Source organism: Saimiri boliviensis, chromosome 18, assembly GCF_048565385.1.
Source record: "Saimiri boliviensis isolate mSaiBol1 chromosome 18, mSaiBol1.pri, whole genome shotgun sequence".
NCBI lineage: Eukaryota > Metazoa > Chordata > Mammalia > Primates > Cebidae > Saimiri > Saimiri boliviensis.
The window spans coordinates 15927062-15952989 of record NC_133466.1 but is presented as its reverse complement, the minus strand read 5'-3'; the positions used below and the strand labels follow the sequence as shown (position 1 = coordinate 15952989).

Sequence of the window (25928 nt, the reverse complement as noted above, 5' to 3'; positions counted from 1 at the left end):
GTTGAGTTTTAAGAGTTCATTGTATATTTTGGATGCCAGTTCTTCATCTGATATGTGTTTTGCAAAGATTTTCTTCCAGTCTGTGGCTTATCTTTGCCTTCTTCTGATATTTATTTTACTTATTTAACCTCAAAATCTCAATCCAATTATTTTTAAGTACCAATGACATCCAAGTTTATAGTTTTTAAGAAAGTTGACTAATCCTGATGCTCCATTTCTATTTACCATTGATTCCTTTTGTGGTTGGTTGCATTTGAAGAATGAATCAAGTCATCAAGCCCAACACGGGCTCAACCTCAAACCTCACATTCTTAACCAGGATCATCGCACTATCATCTGAGAGTTGGCCTGTGGCCTGTCCAAGTTGGCTGGGTCTGGCTGAGCTGATTGGAGCGACCGACATTTTTGCTGACTGGAGTCATGCTATCTTTGCCAGTTTGCTGGAATAGACACAGACACTGATTGGGTCATGCTGAAGACATTCCTGTCTTGTGAAGCAAGTCTGTTTGTATTTTAGGTTTGCCAGGACTAATGAATTAAAACATTTGGACTCTACACAGTTTGCTGTTTATCAATGCCTCTGACAGGAGGAGGGTTTTCTTTTGCTCTTGCTTTTTCTAGAAACATGACAACATCCTGGCTGTTAGAGAGGCAAGGAAAGGAGAGAGGGGTTGTGGAGGGAAGCGGAAGGGAAGGGAAGGGAAGGGAGGTCCCGTGGGACGCTGGGGTCTGGGGCAGAGCAGGTAGCAGCGTGCTGCCCTGACAGCTGTCTTCACTCCTCAGATTGTCAGTGGCTGCTATGCAGCAGGTGCAGCCTGGTCTCTCACTGAGTCTCTACTCCACAAAGGCAACGACTGGCCAAGGCAGTGGCTGGCTCTGGGTTACACAAGTGCAGACACTCAACTAAGTGAGGTAAGCCAACAGGTGTGAAAAGTGAACTAAATGCTCGGATCACCAGCAACTTAACCAAAGCTCTGTTACAGCTTGTAGCCGAGAGAAGGAACCTGTGGTTCGTTTCCCCAGACGGTGTGATGAAAAGGCAAGTTGGTCTAGGGGCTCTTGTGGTCAATGTTGTATGGAACTCAAAGTCCACTCAGTCTTGCCACCATCCTTTCACAGGCAGACAGATGTTCTCCATTGAGTGGAGGGGAGGGACTCTAATTAGCTGTGTTTATTAATTCAATTTCCTGTAGCTGGAAACCATACCAGAGGACTATTTACAAGATCCGTGAGGCAAATTTCTACCTCTTGTGCTTGCTTTCTTGGTGTGGGCAAGTGTTGGGACATTTAGCAAAAGAGAAGTGCAGCTTTCCATCCTTAGATGTTATGCTAAAGTGGCTTGGTGATTGTACAGTACATAACAGCAAAACTTTTCTTTTTAGCTAAAACTTTTAGGAAATTTTAATGTTCTGTTGAATTTGAGACAATCCGTGCCATTCCCTTGGAACAGATACTAATAAAATCCTTGATTCTAAGCAGATAAGACTGGACAAAAGAGTGGTTGAGTTAAGATAAAACAAATCCTGAATCAAATAACAGATATTTTATATTATTCTTTTTTAAAATTAAATGTTTCAGGTTACTATTTCTTTCTAACTTAGAATTATATGATATGGACAGTTTTGGTACATTGCTACTTGTTGTGCTAAATAAATGGGCCAAATTATGATTTTAACTGAGTGTTAAACAGTTGCTGATTTTTCTCCAGAGCTGTAGTGGGGTTTTAATATAAGCCTGATCTTTTTTTCATATGCTGGGTAAGATGATTCCATATGTATGTATGTCTAAATATGCCTGTATATATATGCATTGGCTTTGGCTCTATAAATACTTTTAAAAACAAAATTCAGTGTTCTGGACACTATTTTTAGATAGAGAAAAGTTATGGGAAAAAGTCAGAAACCATGCTGTGAGAAAATGTCCTGCTAAAGCACTTCCCAGAGTCTCTTTAAGGATGGCTAAAGAGATTATTTATACTTTGCCATTTTTAGAGACATTTCTCTTAAAATATCATTCAGGTTTTTTGGTTTACTGTCTACATGAGAAGAAAAGTAGAGGGTTTAGGGGAGGAGGGACTAAAATTAGAGAAGTTAAATATATGTTTGTAAATAACAAAGATATTATGTATTTATATCTATCTTTTCCTAGTTCCCTGTAGACATCAAATTATCAAATATCTTGGTTAAAATATATTTGGGCTAAATTCTCTGATTATAACACAGAAATATTCATGTGTTTTGCCCATTCCATTTTATCTGCAGGATGTTTTTTTCCATTAATTAATTAATGATGATTTAATAGATGGAGAAGAATATCTATAGGATGTTTTTGAGTTTTGTCTTTTGCTTTTAGGATAGATTGTTAAGATATGCAACCTTAGAAATGTTTGATAGATTTACAGGTAGTTAATCAGATATTTAAGCACATGATATTCATAACTGAGATATTTTAAAGTGATTTTTGGTATTCTTTATTTACTTATTTTTTTATATCATCCAGGCTGAAGTGCAGTGGCATGATCTCGGTTCACTGCAACCTCTGCCTCCCGGGTTCAAGCAATTCTCTTGGCTCAGCCTCCCAAGTAGCTGGGATTACAGGTGTCTGTCACCATGCCCCACTAATTTTTGTATTTTTAGTAGTGACAGGGTTTCCTCATGTTGGCCATGCTGGTCTCGAACTCCTGACTTCAGTTGATCCGCCCGCCTCAGCCTCCCAGAGTGCTGGGATTACCGGCATGAGCCACCACATCCAGCAATTTTTGGTATTCTTTGAATGATTCCATGAAACTCATTCTTTACCACTCTCAGATTAATAATTCAGATTTAATTTAGGCTTTTGAGCATGAAATGCTAGTCTAATCTCAAGCCATCTGATACCTTTTTAAGAGTATATCTCTTTTTATTCTCTTGAGTTGAAAATAAAATACTTTATATGACCTTAAAGGGCCAGGATTGAACTGGTCAGCGTGAAAGGATACTGAGCAAGTAAGGCAGGTGAGATATTCCCATATTTCATTAATTCTAGATGTATATTGCAAAAGCAATTTTTTCTTGAGCCAAGAAAAAAAGATTTAAATGAGGCAGGTGACTACTTCTGACACAGAAAAAGAAAGCTCAAAACTAGGAGTATCTTTAGAATAAGCAGGTAATGCTTACTAACCTTAATAACTTTACCTCTAATTTCCAAGGGCCTCTGAGTATTCAGGGAGATGACACTGGGTAAAGTGACTGGCTCTGTCTTGCTTTCACAGCTGGAAGACCCAGGAGAAGGCGGAGGCTCAGGTGCCCACATGATCAGCACAGCCAGGGTACCTGCCGACAAGCCTGTACGCATCGCCTTTAGCCTCAATGACGCCTCAGGTATAGTCTGCTCTGGAAGAAGAGCTGTCTCCCTCATGCCCCACCTTTCCAGCATCTTTTCTAATGCCACATCTCTGTGGAAAATTTAAAGTTGCATGTTTGCATGAGCTGATGATGAGAAATGTGATATTTCATCATGCGTTGTTGGATGTTGGCTTTCAGAAATGCCTCTAATGATGCTTTCCTCCACCTTGAATCTTTGGGCCATTTTAACTCATTTTTTCTCCTCCCTCTCCATTCTAGCTTTCTTTTTTTTTTTTTTTTTTTTTTTTTTGAGACGGAGTTTCGCTCTCGTTACCCAGGCTGGAGTGCAATGGCGCCATCTCGGCTCACCGCAACCTCCGCCTCCTGGGCTCAGGCAATTCTCCTGCCTCAGCCTCCTAAGTAGCTGGGATTACAGGCACGCGCCACCATGCCCAGCTAACTTTTTGTATTTTTAGTAGAGACGGGGTTTCACCTTGTTGACCAGGATGGTCTCGATCTCTCGACCTCGTGATCCACCCGCCTCGGCCTCCCAAAGTGCTGGGATTACAGGCTTGAGCCACTGCGCCCGGCCTCTAGCTTTCTTTTAGAATAAAATTCATTGAGCTATAACAATGTCTAACAATAGCAAAGTGTGTTATTGTTAATACTGCATGACGAAACATTTATTAGAAGCTGACAGTTGGTTAGGTAATATGAAAATATCACTGTTTCAGTTCCAGCAATATTTGCTGAAGCCTAAGTTTGAAATGCTGGTTTCTCACTGGTACTCCCACCCTTCTGGCTAAATCAACAGACTTCAGCAGGAATGATGAATGGGACAGGTGAGGAGGAGCCTCTTGAAATAGTAAGGTCTAAGGTGAAGCTGCCATACTTAGAGCTCTTCGTCATGGCTCCCCTCAATGACCTCTTAACACACATATTGAATTGCACCACTTTTGAACAAGGGACCTGGTGTGGCCGGAGGTCACAGAGCAGAGGAAAGGAAGGCTTGGCTCTCTTCCACTGGTGTCTGCCATTGCTCTTAGTTTAATATCATCTGTTAAAATCACATGCTTAAACAACATTACCATTTAAACCTTGGGTCTTTTGAGGACTCTCTCTCTGTCCCTACAATGCCCATGTAGGGATACTGCTTTTAAAAGTAATGATTGGCTGGGTGCGGTGGCTCATGCCTGTAATTCTAGCACTTTGGGAGGCAAAGGCGGGAGGATCCCTTGAGGCCAGGAGTTTTGAGACCAACCTGGGCAACATAGGGAGACATCATCTCTATTTTTTAAAAAAGTAAAAATTGAAAAGGGACAGGATAATTCCAAAATAATGCAAAGTAAGGAGCTCTGTGAAATCTGATATCACACAACCATTGCAGGCTTTGGGTTACTATGCTAGGTGACACATTTATCCTGGAGTTTCCTAGACTGTGTAGCCTCCAATGGAGGATGTATTCCATAGTAGGAAGAGGTGAAGGCTCAACTCTTCATAATCTATTTTTCCAAACCTCTTCCTATGACCTGCTGTTGCACTATCTCCTCACTCAGGGTCACTCTGCAAGACAGCGGTGAGAAGAAATCTTCCCAATAGGCAAATCAATCCATCCCAATATAGAAATGGCAACTGCCATTAACTGTAATTCTCTATCATATTATCGACCTGTATTATCTCTGATCCTTAAAACAACCATGCAACGTACGCATTAGTATTCTTTATGCACAGAGACAGAGATTGCCACCCAGAGACCACACCATTTGTAAGTAACAGAGTTATGTTCTGAAATCAGGGCCCTGGGCTTGATGTCTGGACTTTCTCCATTTTAGAACGCTGTTTCTCTAAAAGGAAAAACGAAGGCCCCTTCTGTCTTTATGCATTTCGTAAATGCAAGATTTCAGGAGATAACGCTTTTCATGGCATCTTGAGTGGCTAGTTCTCAAGACACGCACGTGAAAACCCAAAATCCAGAGGGAAAGAAAATGTATAATTTCCTTTCTTTTTTGCTCATGCTACATGTGAGCAGAACAAACTCTGTTACAATCAACAGCCTTACAAAGGAAATTTCAGTACAGAAAGCTTATTTATCTCAAGCAATATTATCACATTATAATTTTGGTCCAAATAAATGTACTGTTCCCCTGTCAACAGTTTAACAGAATTTAATTTACGTACAGAAAAGACCCATGGAGAGGTGAATCTCCATTTTTGGTTTACATGAATAGCCTCTTTCTTGAAGTACAAGATGTACAACTTCCAATTAATTTCTCACCATTCTTTGAACTTTCTTGGTCCCTGACTAGGAGTTCACAGATGTTTTTCATCTATCAATTTAGATTGGTTTGTTCCAGTCTCTTTCTCTTCTCTTTTGAATGACTCTAGAATGCCTACTTTCGAAATTCATGGTTTTTAATAGTAGCCTTAAAAAGGGATTCTAATTTATTTTAAATAATTCCTACCTTCAAGCCCTATCAAAAGATGCTTATGAAAAAAAAATCCTAAAAGTAATTATTTTAATCTTGTGGTCAGTGTGTCCCCATATCTCTAGAAAGGGCACCTACCTAGAGAACGTTAGGCAGAAGCTGAGGTTCAGTGTTTGTCAGCCTTTCCTGATTAAAATAGTCACCTGAGAGCACTCATCAAAAACATGTGTTCTAAGGGCCCACTCCTATATATTCTAATTCAGGAGACCCATTACTGTTGTAAGAAGAAAAAGAAACGTCCCTCCTGTGTTTTATGCATATCACAAATGCAAGATTTCAAAGAATAGCCAGGGCTCAGGACTCTGTATTTTTGCACATACATGTGTCTATGAGTGAACAAAAAGCTGCTTTGCAGATATTTGGGACACTCCCTTTGAATTCTTGAGTAAGGAACATGTGGAGTGTCACACAGGAAAACACTTGCCATCAAGCAAGCTGTGCATGCCTTTTGAATTCCAGTGCATGTGGCCTGCGGACCACACATTTGGGGGAAACAAAAGAAAACACCCTAGACTTTCACAGTAAAGGAAGGCACTAAGGTTGTCTTTTTGGGAGTAATTTTATGTTGTTGAATTTATTGTTGATGAATAAGCAGAGTCCATGAGAAAAGGAGACATCTTTGCTTGTGAATGTTGACATGGTCATTTCTTTCTTTCTTTCTTTCTTTCTTTTTCTTTTTTGAAACAGAGTCTCTCTCTGTCACCCAGGCTGGAGTGCAGTTGTGCTGTATTGGCTCACTGGAACCTCCACCTCCCTGAGGCTATTCTCCTGCCTCAACATCCTGAGTAGCTAGGATTACAGTCATATGCCACCACGCCTGGCCAATTTTTTTATTTTTAGTAGAGATGGGGTTTTACCATGTTGACCAGGCAGGTCTCGAAGTACTAACCTCAGGTGATCTGCCTGCTTCGGCCTCCCAAAGTGCTGGGATTACAGGCCACTGTGTCTGGCCTGCCATGTTCATTTCTAATAAGCCTAGTCTAGTGCTCATTTCATCCAGTCACTTCGGGACTATATATTCCTGAGATGATTTAGTGTAGAGGTTAAGGACATAGGCTTTAGAGCCAGAGAGGCATGATTTCTAGACCTACCTCCAACACTATTTGTATGATCATTCCACCTTGCTGAAATTCTGTTTCCTATCAGATGCATATAGTAGTAATTCACAGGGTTGTGATAAGAAGGCAATGACACCTTATAGGTAAAGTATTTAGCAGAGTGCTTGATACAAATTAAGCATTCAACTTATCCCTGAAATGATGATAATTGATTGTGGAGTATCAAGGGAAATGTAAGTCACTAAGCAGTTGTGTATCTCACCTACATCTCACAGTCTACTTGATATGATTTTATAGCATAACTGACCTGCAGTTATTTAGGATAGTTATGCAGTTAGTAGACTGTTCATATCCTATTTCTCCTCTCATCAATTAGCTGAATTTATTTGGTTTCAGTGTTTCCAGCACTCTGCCAAAGGTGGATGGGATGTGCAGAAGAGAACAGCATGACCTCCTATGGGTTTTATAAAGCAAAGATGTTTGGAGAAAAGTCTGTGTCACCGAGAGCCATTAGTAATAGCTTCTTGGAAGAGGTGGTAGTCAAAGTGGGCTTGAGGGCAGGTAGAGTATAGAGGGGCAGTACACGAAAGGTGTCATTCCTGGGTACTAGACACAAAAAAGGGGGTTACATACCTTGTAACCAGTTTTCTCTTTTCACTCTAAACACAAAGCAGGAACAAAACTTAAGAGTCAGGAAGAACATGGTCTCTTCAGAAAAGACTAAAACTAATCAATTGCAGCACAGGTCTGAACTGTGGAAGAGTAACGTGTGGTCTACCGAGCCCTCCTTGAGCCAGCCATTGTTTTGGACGCTCACATAGGGCACCTCTTTAGACAGCAGTAGACCCGTGTTGCCAAGTCAGTTTTCAAAGTTCAGCAAAAGGGTTCGGACTTGATCAAAAGCAATAGAGTCAAAAGTCCTTAGAAAAGGTAATAATATGATGAAAATGGTCAAAATGTGGTAGAACAGTCTGGAATGTGGAGAAATGAGAGAATAGAAGAGGCTTTTTATAATGGTGTGAAGTGATGAGAGCCTGCATTAGATAATGTAATGGGATGACTGAATTCAGAGTCTATTTTGAAAGAACGGTTGAAAGGACTTGGTGACAGACTGGCCCTAGGAGATGAGGAGTTGGTCATTGTTCAGGGATAGCAGAATAAGCCATAAGACCTTGAATAGAAGATGGACCTCCAAGGGTTCTTAAATAAAGGAAACAAGGTTTTGGAGAACACAAATGTGTGTGTGTGTGTGTGTGTGTGTGTGTGTGTATACACACACACACATATATATAGTTATTCCTCTAAAATACAATCACTATTTCTAGCCTATCATCAGAGTGCTTTGTAAGGTAATACTTAGCTAATGGTAATTCCTAGAGGCAATAATGCCTATCTTTAATAAGCTAATGATATAATCAGTATTATTTCTAAACTGGGAATTTCAAAGAGTTAAAACTTCCTAAACTGGAAACTTCATGGAATTAGTTTTCTTAATAGAAAAAGTACAGAAGAAAAATATGAACCCCATCTCTTGGGTTATTCGAGAATCACGGACCCTTCTCTGGTTAGAGGGAATTTAGAGTTGGACAGACATTAGGATTTTATATTAATTATTTGAGAATTTTCTTCATCTTCAGCTAAGCTAAAATCTGGCACACTCCTTGTAAATTTAGACCTTGGCTTTGGAATTCTATCTTTTGCATTTTTTAGCACAGTTTTTTGTTTTATTTAGAAAGAGTCACGAATACTGGTATCAGCTCAAGCTGGTAGCTTTTAAGATTTTAAAAATTCTTTCAGGCCAGGCACAGTGGCTCATACCTATAACCCCAGCACTTTGGGAAGCTGAGCCAGGAGGATCACTTGAGGGCAAGCAAGACCAGCCTGGGCAACATAATGAGACCTGTTGCTATAAAAAAATAAAATAATTAGCTGGGCATGGTGGTGCATGTTTGCAGTCCCAGCTGCTGGGGAGCTTGAATGAGTCTGAGGTATTGAGGCTGCAATGAACCATGATCACGCCACTGCACTCCAGCCTGGGTAACAGAACAAGACCCTATTTCAAAAAAATTTGTTCAAGCTATTAGAAATTTTCATATCTGGACATTAATTAATTGTATGACACTTAAGTTTTTTTTTTTAATCCAGAACCCATACCATTGGTGACTCTTTTAAATAATACTATTTTCTCCTCAAATATCAGGATGTTTTGTGTTATAGGGATAATTACATGGAGTAGTTGCAATAGCTACCTTCTAATCTAATGCAACAAATTGGGTATTATGTGAAGTCTTTTTGTGTTCATTTGTAAAACTGGCTCTCAGCAAAATTGTGGTGCAGGTAAAGTGGCTTTTTATTTATTATTATTTTAAAGGTTAGTCAAGTGAAACACTGGAATAGAGAAGGAACAAAGGAATCTGTAACTGGTTGTAATCAATTAGTTGTAAACACCATTGCACTTGGACCAGCCACAAAGTGTGTTTTGTCACTGTCCTCTTTCTTCAACTTTTTCTGCCTTCAGTATTATTCCCCCCATCCTCCTGAGGATCTGAAGGGTTTCTAGTAATCTATTCTCTCCACACTTTTAATCCCTTTTCTCTGGAATGACTCTGCAAAGCCTCATTCACACTAAGCTGTAAATGAATATAGAGTTTACCTTTTTTACCTCTCTTCTTTTTTTCTTTTTTGAGATGTAGTCTCACTCTGTCACCCAGGCTAGAGTGCAGTGGTGAGATCTCAGCTCACTGCAACCTCCACCTCCTGGGTTCAAGCGATTCTCCTGCCTCAGCCTCCCAAGTAGCTGGAATTATAGGCATGCACCACCACGCCCGGCTAATTTTTGTATTTGTAGTAGAGATGGGGTTTCCCCATGTTGACCAGTCTGATCTTAAACTCCTGACCTCAGGTGAGCTGCCTGCCTCGGCCTCCCAAAGTGCTGGGATTACAGGCTTGAGCCACTGCACCCAGCCCCCTTCTCTGGCTTTTTCTTTTTTTGAGGGAGGGCATATTCACAGGGAACTCTGTAGGAAGTCAAGGGATAAAGTCCCACTGGGGTTTTAGACGCCAGGAACAAGGCATTTGTGAGAAACCGAGGCTCAGACAGTCATTATGAACTCTCTCGAGTCACCTTCTGTCCCATCATGAGCTTACATTTAAAGCTGCCTTGGCATGCAGTGACAACATTCAGTCAAAAGTGCCTTAAGGGCAGAGTGGAAGGTGAGTGTCTCCTATATTTGCATTTCTGATGGAGCACAGAGTTGAGAACTATAGTAGAAACTGAATTATCAAATACTTAGAAAATCAGCCAGGCACTATCTGTAACCACTTGGGGTTTATTATCCTGGTGTCAAATGAAGAGTCTGAGATACCATAGGATTTATTGGTTGGAATGTATTAAAGTTGTGAAGAAAGGCTAGAAAGGAGGTGTTTATTAAGTACTTAGGAGTAGTGCTTTGTTTTTTGTTTTGTTTTAATTTTTTGAGACAGAGTCGTGTTCTGTTGCCTAGGATGGAGTGCAGTGGTGTGATCTCGACTCACTGCAACCTCCTCCTCCTGGGATTAAGCAGTTCTGTGCCTCATCCTCCCAAGCAGCTGAGATTACAGGCCCATGCCGCCACACCTGGCTAATTTTTGTATTTTTAGTAGAGACAGGGTTTCACCATGTGGGTCAGGCTGGTCTTGAACTCCTGACCTCATGATCCGCCAGCCTCCCAAAGTGCTGGGATTACAGGCATGAGCCACCTTGCTTGGCCTAGTAGTGCTTTTACTCCCATCTTCTCATCAATTTAATATTGATTGCCATCCCACAGGAAGGTGTTATTCCACTCATTTTCACAGAAGTGGAAATAAATCTTTGCCTAGTGAGGTGAGATTGCTTCCAATCATGCAATTAATAAACAGAAGGAGGGTTTCAAAACCAGGTCCTCAGGACTGTTGTCACTTCATTACCCATTTGGAGGCAGAGTCCATGTTATAAGTGAAAGCTCAAAGCTTCCTGATAACAAATATCTTCCCAAGGGCCATGGGGTTGATGGAGGAAGGTTACTTTTGGTATGTTGTGGTAGGAAATAAGAAAAAAAGGGGTAAATTTTATTTGATGGTGTGCTGAAGAATAAATATACTTCCAATAGGGTCTTTTTTAAAAAAATTTCTTTAGACAGGGTCTCACTCTGTCACCCAGGCTGAAGTGCAGTAGTACAATCTTGGCTCACTGCAGCCTCAACCTCCTGGGCTCAAACAGTCCTCCCACCTCAGCCTCCTGAGTAGCTAGGACTAAAGGCATGTACCACTATGCCCAGCTTCTTGTTTATTTTATTTTATTTATTTTTTTGAGACAGAGTCTCACTCTGTCACCAGGTTGGAGTGCAATGGCACGATCTTGGCTCACCGCATATGCCACTTCCTGGGTTCAAGTGATTCTCCTGCCTCAGCCTCCCGAGTAGCTAGGACTACAGGTGTGAACCACCACGCCCAGCTAATTTTTGTATTTTTAGTAGAGATGGAGTTTCACCATGTCGGCCAGGTTGGTTTCGATCTCTCGATCTCATGATCCACCCACTTTGGCCCCCTAAAGCGCTGGGATTACAGACGTGAGCCACCGTGCCCAGCCTTGTTTACCTTTTGTTGAGACAGCATCTCACTACGTTGCTCAGGCTGGGCTCGGACTCCTGGGTTCAAGCAATCCACTCACATCGGCCTCCCAAAGTGCTGAGATTATAGGCATAAGCCACTGTACCTGGCTCTAATAAGCTCTTTTTCAGGCAAGTGCTTTTTGGACAGTGAGTATGTTATAACCTAAGTCAGTCAAAATATTCTAACAGGATAAATTGATGACATTCACAAAATGATAGCTACAATAATAGTGAATCGGTTAGTTTTTTCAAGAAACATAAAATTTGTCCTTGACTAGGCACAGTGGCTTGTGCCTGTAATCCCAGTACTTTGGGAGGCCGAGGCAAATAGATCATGAAGTCAGGACATCAAGACCATCCTGGCTAATTTGGTGTAGCCCTATCTCTACTAAAAATACAAAAAATTTAGCCAGGTGTGGTGGCAGGCACCTGTAGTCCCAGCTACTCGGGGGGCTGAGGCAGGAGAATTGCTTGAAACTGGGAGGCAGAGTTTGCAGTGAGCCGAAATCATACTACTGCACTCCAGCCTGGGCAACAGAGTGAGACTCTTAAAAAAAAAAAAAATTGTCCTTAACTAAATGAAGTCTCTTTTTGCAGAGCAAAACCAATCTATTGAGACATGATCTTGTTAGCCTGACAATTTTAGATACTGCTTAAGATAACATCATGTTTATTAATTTATAAAAAATTGAAAATCTGTGGTGTCATACCAAATCTCCACCTTTTTCCATATCTGTATTAATATTCACATCCATCTCTATAAATATACTTGTTATGGGCCCTGAAAATTCAATGTCTATTAAAGAATTCACATCTCTAATGTTTAATAAGCAGGAAGCAAAGTTTTAAAAAGCGTTTGCTGTGTCTTAAAACTATGTGATATTACAACAAGGACTTAGGTATCTAGAAATTAATTTTTTTGATATATTAGGAATGTGCATTGGCCACCTTTTATCACATATTTTATTCCTAAAAATAAAATGTTAATTTCAATTTAGATTTAAAATAGAAGTACTTAAAATCTTTCATGCATAAGTTAATTTTGTTTTTTCACAATCTTTTGTATGAAAAGTGTTTGGAAGTAAATTGTTTTTGAAACAAGGTATTACTGTCACTCAGGCTTGACGTGACCTCTGCTCACTACATCCTTGACCTCCCATTCTCAAGCAATCCTTCTGCCTCATCCTTGCAAGTAGCTGGGACTTCAGGTGTGCACCACCATGCCTGGCTAATTTTTTTGTATTTTTTTGTAGAGACCAGGTTTTGCCATGTTATCCAGGCTGGCCTCAAACTGAATTAAAGCAATCCTCTCACCTCAGCCTCTAAGTGCTGGAATTACAGGTGTGAGCCACTGCGCCTAGACAGAAGATTCTTAAATTCAGATTTAAATGAAGAGACTAAATCCGCAAGACCTGAGGTTATGGCTGCATCAGCGAAATCTCCCTTAAGTAGCAGAGGGAGAACTCAGTAATTAGTCAGTGGCCTTAACCCTGTGTGTTGCCTTTGTATTCTTCAGATGATGAAGAATAAGTCTCCACCTCCTGCCACTACTGATACACATACACACACAGTTACCTTGTCTCCACATTGCCCATTTGGTCGGGTTTATGGTGAAAAGGAATGAAAAGTAAACTTAATTATATTAAACATTCATTATTATTACTGGTTATTTCCTAGGTGCTGGGGTTTAGGCTAGTGATTTACATATACATTCCTTGATCAATAGCAAGTGTCGCCAGGCGCGGTGGCTCAAGCCTGTAATCCCAGCACTTTGGGAGGCCGAGGCGGGTGGATCACGAGGTCAAGAGATCGAGACCATCCTGGTCAACATGGTGAAACCCTGTCTCTACTAAAAATACAAAAAATTAGCTGGGCATGGTGGCATGTGCCTGTAATCCCAGCTACTCAGGAGGCTGAGGCAGGAGAATTGCCTGAACCCAGGAGGCGGAGGTTGCGGTGAGCCAAGATCGCACCATTGCACTCCAGCCTGGGTAACAAGAGCAAAACTCCGTCTCAAAAAAAAAAAAAGAAAAAAAAAGTAGCAAGTGTCTGAGGCAGCTAATACCCTTCTCATTTGGCAGAGGAGAAAACTGAGTCTCAGGAAGATTATGCCAGTTTTTCACATTCACCAATTAAAAAGTGGCCAACCTGATACTCAAATGCAAGTCTGCGTCCTACTGAACGTTGTACTGATCCGCTGTGTTCTTCATAGGCTAACAGTTGCCAGGAAAGTTTTTGTATCAGCCTCAGCACTGAAGCCACTGCCCAGATTCACTTGCCTTATAAGTGTCAGTTTGTCCCTGCTGACCTGCAGGACAATTTACAGGACACCAGCACTCAGAGGTCATACTACAGATAGAATCAGTTACACAATTTGCAGGGTATGGTGCAAAATGAAAATGCAGGGTTCCTTATTCTAAAATTATTTAAAAATTCAAGGGCTGGGCGTGGTGGCTCATACCTGTAATCTCAGCACTTTGGGAGGCTGAGTGGGGCGGATCACCTAAGGTCAGGAGTTCAAGAGCCGCCTGACCAACATAGAGAAACCCTGTCTCTACTAAAAATACAAAATTAGCTGGGCGTGGTGGTGCACACCTGTAATCCCAGCTACTTGGGATGCTGAGGCAGGAGAATCACTTGAACCCAGGAGGCAGAAATTGTAGTGAGCCGAGATTACACCATTGCACTCAAGCCTGGGCAACAAGAGTGAAACTCTGTTTCAAGAAAAGAAATTCAAGACATTATAGCAGAGCATTAAATTAAGCGTGGGGCCCATCTGGAAGAGGCACTCTGTGTGATCACATACGTTGAATGCCCAAGAAGCCAGCTGTAACTGCAGGAAATGTAGACAAATGTAGTGGATCCTGGGCAAGGCTCCCTCTTGGTGTTCTGCTTGGGGAGTGGAGTGGGCTTGGGAATGTCCTCTGGGTGTGGCTTTTCCCTCTCCTGAGGACTTCTAAACACTTTTAAACTAGGATTTAGGGCTTCTAAACCTACACCCCAGTTAATGTCTATGATGATGAGCACAATAAGAGGGGGAGATGATTGATTCTAAAACCCAGTGAAGATGTTGCTTAGAACAGTGGTTCTGGCTAACAGTGGTTCTGGCTTAAAACACTGTTCTGGCTTTGATGAAGTTTTCACCCCTCTGATATAAAGAAAGAAAGAAGGGTACGACAGTGAGGTGTTTTTGTTTTTGTCTGTAAAGTTAAACTTATCTAATATAATGGCTACTCCTTTACCCTGTGATTGCCTTATGATTTTGGTGTTAAAACGTTCTCTTTATCATAAAGGGATACTTATGCTATTCGGTGGCTGTTTTTGAATCATCTTCACTAGCTAAATAAAAACCTGAGTGCTCTTAAGACATAATTCCCAATATTTTAGGGAATTCTTTTTTTGAGACAGAGTCTAGCTCTGTCACCCAGGCTGGAGTGCAGGGGCTTGATCACTGCAACTTCCAGTTCTCACTGCAGTCTCCTAGGTTCAAGCGATTCTCCTGCCTCAGCCTCCTGAGTAGCTGTGACTATAGGCACGCACCACCACACCCAGCTAATTTTTGTATTTTTAGTAAAGATGGGGTTTCACCATGTTGGCCAGGCTGGTCTCAAACTCTTGACTTCAAGTGATTCTCCTGCCTTGGTCTCCCAAAGTGCTAGGATTACAAATATTTGCCACTGCACCCAGTCAGAATATTTTAGGAAAAATTTTACTGGTTCATGAAATATGAGTCTGAGAACCTATTTACTAGTAAGTGAAGAAGAGCAGAGTGGTATGGTGGAAAGAGCCCAGGGCTGGGGGACACACTTTAGTCTTACATGGCCACGGTGGCTTCTTTCCCTTTTTGGGGTCCTCATCTTTAGCTCTACTCTGAGGGAATTGGACCAGATGGTTGCCTAGTCCTTTCCAGCTTCAATATTCTCAGCTAACTGATTGCTAGCTCTTATTGCTAAATAACAGGGAGGATTTGGATTACAGACCCAATGTCTCCTATTTATTCAAGTTATGGAGAAACACAGAGAAGACAATTGAAGAGAATCTACAAACAAAATAATCATGAAACCAACCCGACAGCTCCTCAATAGATGTTGAAAAGAGCCCATCATCAAATGTACTGTGGTACATCACAATGGTTGGGATACCAATAAGAAAGTTCTATCTTAATGACATTGTCTTAGTCACGTTGTATTTGCCAAACAGGCAGTGAACATCTGTTTATATAAAAAAATTTCCTCTTCTTTCCTTTATATTTCATCATTGAAAAATTTTCTTAGGATACATTTTGCTTGTTCTGGTAAGTCTACAGTGCCATTTTGAAGAGGAAGCCTTCAAATTACTTCCTTAATGCATTAAAAAAATATGATAAAGTGATTTGCCAATTTGCATGAGTCTCAGTCCCAGCCTTGTACATACTAAGCATCCAATAAATATTTGGTAAATAGATTTTAATAAAAATATACTTGCACTGTGATTTTGTCCCATTATAAACATATCTAGCAACTTTTTTTTTTTCTGGAAAAAGTTAAGTTTGCTAGAGGGTCTCTTGTACAGCTACTGTACAGTCTACTTTGAGCTTCTGGAATTGTCAAAACAAACTTAACTGCTGTCAGGAACTCTGATCCAGTATCACTGTCAAAATGCTTTACAACGATTCAGCCAAATGTTTTTGGAACAGCTGTGCTACTAGTCTGCCTGAGTCATTTTCCTTCTTTCCTTTTGGCCCAATCCAGTGATTCATCATCCTGCTTTTAGAATATTTGCCTATTTTTAAAACCAGTCAAAGAAGGCAGCCACTGTTTAAAAGTAAACACACCACACATCAACTTGGGGCAGCTTTGTAAGCAGCTTCGCAAACCCTGAAATTTCTGGCTGGTAGGGATGCCAGCTAAACCAGATGGCATCAAGTGGTGAAATACAGGCCTGGCTTTCAGACTTGGTAGGCTTCGTACATCTGTCTTTGGTTTTCTTGTTTCCGCTGCTATTTCCTGCTTGGGTTAATCCAGCTTGATCCATTCTTCAACAAAAATCTGACATTTTATTTTGTTCGACTCTCTAAAACATCCATTGTATGTTGATTTCTATGTTAAATAATTAGACTTTTATTTCAACTCAAAGAGTCCAATCTGAAGCTACTTTATTTATCTGTAAAATTATCAGTATGGTCACATATGGGTGACTAGACATGGTGTGATTATAAATAAGGACATAGATTTCCACAACGAGCCTCATTAAGTCTGTTGATACCAGATGTTTACTATTTACATTACTGTAGTAAAGTAAATGGATAACTTTTTTTTTCTTTTTTATAATTAAGCAGGAAGGAGTGTGACTTCATAGTGGGCAAGGCAGATTAAGTCTCAGGAAGCCTTAAGGTTCATTCCTGGGTGTCTTCTAGAATTCTAGAGTGTTTTAGCTGCTCTTGTACTTTACAGAAGTGGTGTCTCCTTCCAGCAAGTGCCTGCTTGTCTGTGATTATTAGGGTTGGGATGCACTAGTATAATATGTTCCCATTTATCTTTGCCAAATGATTTTGTTCTTGGACTCAATGAGCTAAAATGATTGTGATATCTAGGTTATTAAACTTGTACTGCAGTGAACGTGAATGCACTTAGGACCAAAATCAGTTTCACAAAGCAAAGGTTTTATAATGAAGCCTACCTCTAAAGGGTCAGTGGTGACAAGTGCATTATTTCTGCCTTTTGTCCAGTTCTTTGCAAATGTAGGGGTGGATTTAACAAGGCACAGTAATTGACAGAATTTGTTACTTCTAGTCTAAGTAGGAAGAGAACATTCAAAGGGCCTGAGTATTGAATCTCAGTTCCTCTGAGAGCTGTCCTCTAACCTGCAGTAAGAGGATCGGAAATTTCTCAGTTTCTACTTTTTCTGTGAGCCAAAGTTAAGTGGTAGCAGTGAATCTGTGGACAACCATTGTCTAGCATAGGTGCAGTACAAAACAGATTCAAATTTGATGATGCATTGTCATTATTTTAACCACTTTTAAACGGAAGTACTGTTACACTACACTTGTCTAAAATATACCAGAGACTATTAAGTGATATGACCCTTGAGGGGTTTGGTCAAAGTGAATACCATGCTGGTTTAAATTATCTTTCTTGTGTTATCTTCAGTGCCTTTAATGCCTTAGATGCCAGAAATGCCTTGTGTGCTGCATTTTATTCTGGCCTGTACATCAGTGCATTGGGAGAAGATACTTATTTCTACATATCACTTCCTCTAGTTCAAAAAGAACATCAACCTGTTTTCATCAAGAAATTTGGTGATGACTACGAAAACATAAAAACTGTATTTTCTTGCTTTATTATACTTTATAATAGCTTTGATTTTTAAATTATTTTTTGCCTTATATTTTGCATACATACTGTATATGTATGTACTATATATGTATATGTATGTATATTGTATATAGGTATGTGCACTGCATATGTATATATGTCAATGTATATGTACTATCTATGTACTGTATAGGTATGAGTACTATATGTATATGTATACTATATATGTAGTATATGCACTGTATTTGTACTGTATATATATGTGAATTGTATATATGTACTGTATGAATATATGCACTGCATATTTATATGTACTATACTGTATATATGTGCATGTGTACTGTATATGTATTGTGTATGTACTGTAACTATATATGTACTGTATATATATCTGTACTGTATCTGTACTATATATATGTATATGTGTATTTTTTTTTTTTTTTTTTTTTTTGAGACAGAGTTTCACTCTTGTTACCCAGGCTGGAGTGCAATGGCATGATCTCGGCTCACCGCAACCTCCGCCTCCTGGGTTCAGGCAATTCTCCTGCCTCAGCCTCCTGAGTAGCTGGGATTACAGGCACGTGCCACCATGCCCAGCTAATTTTTTGTATTTTTAGTAGAGACGGGGTTTCACCATGTTGACCAGGATGGTCTCGATCTCTCGACCTCGTGATCCACCCGCCTTGGCCTCCCAAAGTGCTGGGATTATAGGCTTGAGCCACCGCGCCCGGCCATGTATATGTGTATTATATGTGTGTATGTTGTATTGTGTACTGTATGTGTATGTATATGTGTACTGTATATGTATCTCTGCTGTATCTCTATTATATATACATGTTTATGGGTACTGTACATGTATATGTATACTGTATATGTATCTGTACTGTATCTCTATTATATATGTATATTATATGTATGTATGTATACTATATATGTACTGTATGTATATGTATACTGTATATGTATCTGTACTGTATGTATATGGGTACTGTATATGTGCCGGGGTAGGGATTGGAAATGAGTGGCCACTGGATCCTTAGAGCCAGAGAGTACCTGGAGATAATGGAGGTTCTGCTTTCTAGCACCGAGGCTGGGTCAGCACTATGTTCTTGAAGAGATTTGGGGGTGGCTTGGATATTTTGACCCATATTTTGACCAGGTTTCCTCAAATGCTTCTTAGAACTGAATCTTTTGATCCAGCAACAGCTGCCTATTGCCAACCAGTCAATGTAAGCACATGTTAGGAGGTCTTTCTGGACTCTGGGCTCTGGCGCTCCCTAACAAAGCTGTGAATTCTGCTGCAGGGTAGGAGTGATGCCTGGTGTATTGGAAAGAAACGCCCCCTTTGGGTTGCTGCCTGTTTCTCTCTGTAACCCAGAACGAGTTTCTGGTTAACTGCCTGTTAGTGTGGCTTGTGGTAGGAGCAGACAGCATTACCATCACAGCTTGCAGCACGTGGAGTCCCTCAGAGCAGAACGAATGCCTCTACTTTTCACTAACATGTTCTTCTGTCCCATTGAGGTCCTTCTGGCCACCTCATTAGCACCTTGTTAAGGCATCTTCTTGCATATCATATTTTTTGGTTTTGGCCAATGCAGGAGTACTGAAAGACAAGCAGTCCTTCTTAATTGGAGAGCTACCAGCCTGGACATTTGAGGATTCTGATATTTGCTTGCAAAATTTTGTTCAGGCTAACTAAGCTCTCCATGCATCTGTGTGTACAGAAAACAAGCAAAATTGTCCTTTACATTCTGTCTGTCCCCAACTGAAGTGATGAAAATGACTGACACAGTAGATACTGATGGTCTAACTATGGGGGAGTCCAAGGACAGTTTCAGCAGGGCACCTGTCATACGAGGAAGAGCTCTATAGTGAAGAATCATTTTATTTTCATGTTTTAGATGATACACCCCCTGAAGACGCCATTCCTTTGGTCTTTCCAGAATTAGACCAGCAGCTACAGGTAAGGATTTTTCTAAAGTCTCTCTTCTTTCCTCCTCAGTATCATAAAGTGTAGCGAGTTGGGTGGAGAGTGGCTTGACTGGGGGGACTGACTTGGGCACAGAATGTGGGGCTTTGAAGTCATCAAGGATTCCATTTCTAGAGCTCCAAAGTCAGGCTGAAGCCCTCATGGAATATTTGGCTATGGCACGAGGACATTGAGTGCTTATAGTGTAAACTGGCTCCTATTTTTAAGGAGTTCTGGAGCCTGGGCAAAGAACAAGTCCCTGCTCTTCTTTGGTATGGCTGTCACCAGACCATTGCAATTTTGGCTGTGTTTGGAGTTAGTGATTTAGTGATAAACTCCATAAAGAAAACTTACTATGTTTGCCAAGACTTTGGAATAACCTTCCTTTCTGTATTCCCTGCCCTTTCCCCAGTTCTCTGACAACTTTTAATGGAATATAATTAAGTTAAACCTTCTGAAAACTGTCTTGTTGGACCCATGAAAAATTATTTTATAAACGTAGTTTCTAAATGATCTGTCTAAAGATATTTTAATACACCAGAACTATTTGAAAGGGGCTCACTTACGACATTTTAATTTTCTTCAGATTATCCACGGTGATTCCAGGCAAAAATGGCTTTCAGAAGAGGTTCTGTGTAAAATACCTGGATACTGACCTTGGACCAGCCATTCACTTGAATACTTAACTTTGTAGTCACATTTAGACAAGTCTAATTAGGGGTCTCAAATCCTTTACACACACATTTTGCTTGGCCACCACTTCTTTTTCTCTGATATATTGATTTTGAAAGTCTTTAGGAGGAGTTTGTAACCTCCAGTTCCCAATAGGCCGCGACATACCCTACTGTCATATACACAGCAGCTTCTCCCATTTGTGGGTATGCCTTGTGTCCTAAGGTCTTTTGAGTTTGGGATTGTTATTCCTGGACAGCCCTCAACAGAGGTGGAAGAACCAAGAATGAGCCCTTCTACAACCCAAGATAGTGTTCCCTTTTGTTTGCTTCTGTTCTTACCTCAGTGTGCAGTGCACTGTGTTAAAAACCTGGGAGCAACCAGGTCCGCTTTGAAGAGCTGGTGTTCTACTGCCAGGATGGTCTCTAAAAACCAACTGAGAGTGGCTTAGGTGTGACCTGCCGCTTGGAGTAGTCTTCATTCTCACCTTTATAGCAGTCCAGGGCATTTCTTAGCTTTCCAACAGAAAGCTGCTCAACAAAGCACTATCAATTATGTAGGTATTACTGAAAATTGTATAGGGGGTTGGAGGGTTACCCTAATCACCATACAGCTGTCAAAAGAGCTCTGTCATCCCCTAAACATTCCTCTCTAGCTATCAGCCATCGTATCTCCTTCTTTTTCTATCCTCCATGCAGGGTCTTCAACCCAACTCTCCTGGTTTCTGATATCTAACCATAGTCTCTCCCTCCTCTACCCCCACCAATACCTCTTTTCAGCATGAAAGCATGAAGTACAATTCAGTTCTCCCTCTGCCTGCCTTTCTCTCTTTTTTTCTCTCTCTCTCCTTCTTCCTTCCTTCCTTTCCTTCTCTCTCTCTCTCCTTCCTTCCCTTCTTCCCTCCCTCCCTCTTTTCCTTCCTTCCCTCCTTCCTTCCTTCCTTTTCTTTTGACAGAGTCTCCCTCTGTCACCCAGGCTGGAATACTATGGTGTGATCTTGGCTCACTGCAAACTCCACCTCCCAGGTTCAAGTGATTCTCTTGTCTCAGCCTCCTAAGTAGCTGGGATTACAGGTGTGTGCCACCAAGCTTGGCTAATTTTTGTACTTTTAGTAGAGACAGGGTTTCACCATGTTGGCAAGACTGGTTTCAAACTCCTGACCTCAAGTGATCCACCTGCCTTGGCCTCCCAAAATGCTAGGCCAGCCTGCATTTCCTTCTGGTCTGCTCACACTGCAAATGATGGTTTTTGCTTAGGTTCTGTTCTCACAGAAAGGCTATGTGCTGCTGCTGGTGTAATTGGGATTCCATTGAAAGTAGTGCCATTGGCCAAGTGCTGTGGCTCACACCTGTAATCCCAGCACTTTGGGAGCCTGAGGCGGACAGGTAAGACCAGCCTTGTCAATATAGTGAAACCCTATATCTACTAAAAATACAAAAATTAGCGAGGTGTCTTGACACATGGCTTCAGTCCGAGCTACTCAGGAGGCTGAGGCAGGAGAATCACTTGAATCCGGAAGGGAGGGGTTGCAGTGAGCTGAAATCATACCACTGCACTCCAGCCTGGGCAACAGAGCAAGACTATCTCAATCAATCAATCAATGAAAGTAATGGCTAAAACTCACTTCTTTTACACCAACCCAATAGCTATTTTTTACCCTAGTCACATTGTTTCCTCTTTATTCTATGGTCATGTCAAAGCTATTATGGAAATCAGGTGAAAATAAGGAGTAAACATATTTTGAAAATAAAACAGTAAAAGCATATTCAGGTTCTTGTTCACTCCTCAAATTATGGATCATTAATTCTACTTTTTTGTATTGGAACAAAATTTTCTGGCTCGTGGATCATTCTCCATAAGACTCAACAGTAGCTCTGGCAATTATCCAGATAATCTTTCTGTTAAAGCATTGCCAGGTCCATTTGAATTTTATAGCTTTAATTCCACTTGACATATATTAGAAATTAAGTCTATTTAATTATTTTACTCCAGTGAAACTATTTCATCTTCATTGAACTATCTTTAATGAATTAGGCAGTTGAGAGGGTGGTTTCTGGCTTGGGGTTTTGAATTTTTTTACTCTCTTAAAGTATGGTATTGCTTTATCTCTTTGTGAATGGAGAGAATGTTACCAGCAATACAACTAAACACATTTCAGTAAGTGCTTGTTTGTTGAGTGAAGCGTGGGAGTGAGTGTTGCAAACATTTGCCAGTTGTCAAGGCATTTGGGTAGGGTTGCCTCTGTCTAGAGCTGCTGCCTGTTATCTTTATTCTGTACTCCAGGGCGTGAGTGACTAAAGAGCAAGATAGTGATGGTTGGGAGGAGAAATCTAACAGAAAATGGCATCTAAAAGCAGATTTTTATTTCTATGCTTAGCATAAGCATATACATTTAAGCCTTCTGTAGCAGGAAGTCTCGATATTGAAAGCAATGAAAATGCTTTATATATAAAAGGAACAATCTATTACACGGAGCAGGCCATCTTTATAGTCAGTCCTGTGTGCTTTCATCACACAGTAATAGCTCTTGGAATTTTATCGACTATCATAATCTACTGTGGAAGAGTAAAAGTTTAGTTCAAAAGCATGTGAAGTGCCTTGTGGTTGCAACTATTTGCTTGAACTGAGTCTTGATTACCTCTATCAGAATCTTAAACATTTTATTGGTGAAAAATGAATGATGCCAGGTATTACCAGCCCCATTCTCTGCAAAACCTTGAATTTAAATCCCACCGAAGCACACTGAGTACCTATTAGGCAAGAGCTGTTTTCCTACATATGATCTCATTTGATCCTTGTAATAATTAATAAGCTATTATGTCTCCACTTTACAGATGAGAAACTTGAGGCCAAATTTTGGTCAAAATACATTTACTATTCCTCTCTTTCCCTTACACTTTTTAAGGAACATACAGGCTGCTTAAATTACTTTGATAAGTGGAAATTTTTTATTTGTTGCTGGTTTGCACAGTTGCCATAATGTAGTTATAGAATAACCTTGTAAAATCTGTTCTGACTTTCTGACATCCATTACACATGCTTTGGTAGTTTATAAAATGCTGCTATAAAATAGCTATTTGGTGGATACTCTATCACCAATTTGACCCCCAGGATTTTTCTGTTGTTTTGCCAAGAATGTGGACATGTTTGAGCATGTAATTCATGGTGCTTCTATTTTCGCAGAAGCCAAAAAAAGCCTTGTGCAAGAATAGCAGTGGCAAACATTTCTGTTGATGTCTCTATTAATGCAAAATATTGAGCAAGAGACCTCAGGGGAAGGTAGGTGTTAAAATGAACATCTCTTTATAATGTTCATTTGTGGGGCTTGAGCCTCTGTCCAGGGGTAGGTGGAAGGTCAATTCTATTTATGCAGATTCCTTTCTTGGGACTAGGTTTCTAAATTTCCCATGTCCATCAGGGACACTATTTGAGCAGAGCTAGTATAGATGATATAGTTAGAAGAAAGGAGATCCAATTCTATGTCCATTTCTAAGAATGAATGAAAAATCACTACTCTCTTTCTTTTTAATTTTTTTTTAGACAAAGTCTTGCTCTGTCACTCAGGCAGGAGTGCAGTGGCATGATCATGGCTCACTGCAGCCTTGAACTCCCTGGGCTCAGGTGATACTCTCACCCCCAGCAGCTTGAGTAGCTGGGACCACAGGTGCATGCCACCACACCTGGCTAATTTTTGTATATTTTACAGAGATGGGGTTTTACCATGTTGCCCAGATCGATATCAAACTCCTGGGCTCAAAGAACCTGCCCTCCTCAGGCTACCAAAATGCTGAGATTATAGGTGTGAGCCACTGTGCCCAGCCATTACTTTTCTTCAGGTCTTAGCTTCTTTCTGGTTGATCTGTCTCTCTCTGTTCTAAAAGATAGTGGAATCCTTTCATAGTCCCAGGGTTTGGGTCAAGACCAAGCCTGTCTTACTGCTTAAGTATGTTTTGACTTACACATGATCCAAAACTATGCTATAATGTATGTGGTCTTAACTGCTCTGGAATGAGAAATATGTTTCATTGTCTGGTAGAGGGCATGGTAACTAGGATTGTAATAAACATCCTAATGAGAATGACAATGACCAAAGCATGGGCATTAGCATTGGGTTGGCTGGATTTGGATCTCAGCTAAATTTGTGATTTCCAGCATGTTATTTACTCTCTCAAAAGCTCACTTTTCTCAACTGCAAAGTGGAGACAATATCAATCTCACATTGTTGTTGTGGGAATTAAATATGGTAATGAGTAGATCTAGCACAGTCCTTGAAGAAATAATTGCTCAAGTAATGTAAATTTCCTTCTCTGGTGAAATTCTTTATTGAATGAAAGACTTAAAAGTAGGTAATTTATTTTTATTCATGTAAAATGAAATAAAAGCATCTCCTTGGATTTTCCAATTGGGGATAGAAGTTCTGATGCCCTCTTCTTTTCATTAAGCCAAGATGCTTCGAAAACAATATGACTTTTTTTTTTTAAACAAAATTGAGCAATAGCTTCAATCCCTCATAAAGTCCTCCCATCTTATCTTAGATGACAGTGACAGGTGTCTCTGTGGTACACACTGAACTAAAGAGTTTGATAAGTCCAGAAACTGATGTCACCTCCACAAATAAACAATTTCGTAGCTACAGTTTGTACCATAATATCTCGTTATCCGAGCAGCCTCTCCGGAAACTTCTTTTAGGTTTTGCATCAATATATCACTTGACATCTGAGAAATTAAAATGATAGAAAATGAAAATCTAACATTCCAGGATTCTGCTACCTTATCCTTAACATCCATCTGGAAATGTGGTTAAGATATATTCTCCTAGAGAGCACCAGATGTAGCTGACATTTTCTCTTATACACACATTGCAAAGTATCTTATACTGTAGTTTTTCCTTGACTGCTATGTCCACACAGAAAACATATATAGATACTTTGGAGCTTTTCAAAAATGCCTTGAATTTTTTGTTTGTTTGTTTGTTTTTGAGAAGCTCAGTCATCACTTGGGTATGGCTCGTTCAAAAAGTTTGCTATTCTTATATTCCTTCTCCTTTTGATATTGCTTATGTCAACAGAGATGACTTAAATATCCTTTACTCCAATGTAATATGATGTATAAGTTCTGTAGTATAATCGCTGGTGCTTAACTTGTACTATAATATAGATACTATATAAACGTCTGTTCTTAAATTATTTAAAATTCTAAGATAATAGAGTTTTTAAATATCGAAATCAGCATGGACTGTGTTTTTCTCTCAGTTTTAACAAACGATACTTGCTAATTTTAAGACATTGAAATGTAATGTAAATTTAAGTCAGACACCCCCATCTTTCTCCAAAGTAGGTAACCCTGAGAATCAAGGAATAAATACAAAGACTGCTTGGGGAGTGTAGAATGTTTAGCTTCCTAAATATATCTCCTGTGTGGGAAGCGTGGATAGGAAAATTAAATTCTTACATTTTTGAAGAGGATGGGGCCAGTAGTACATGCAGAAGCCAAGTAGAA

At 40.2% G+C, this 25928-nt stretch overlaps 1 protein-coding gene across 4 annotated transcripts in view; it reads left to right on the top strand.

The window, feature by feature from the left end:
• MAP3K7CL (MAP3K7 C-terminal like) overlaps positions 1–25928 on the top strand; it is a 77093-nt gene that overhangs the window by 36253 nt on the left and 14912 nt on the right. For 2 of the 4 annotated variants that reach the window (XM_010338341.3, XM_074389393.1), the window contains 3 exons: positions 784–912; positions 3251–3359; positions 19690–19751. In XM_010338341.3, the coding sequence (XP_010336643.1) occupies positions 3290–3359; positions 19690–19751 (132 nt within the window). In that variant the 5' untranslated portion in view covers positions 784–912; positions 3251–3289. Of the gene's footprint in view, positions 1–783; positions 913–3250; positions 3360–15352; positions 16432–19689; positions 19752–25928 lie in introns of those variants that run through there. The other 2 variants (XM_074389395.1, XM_074389394.1) reach the window with 2 other exon arrangements.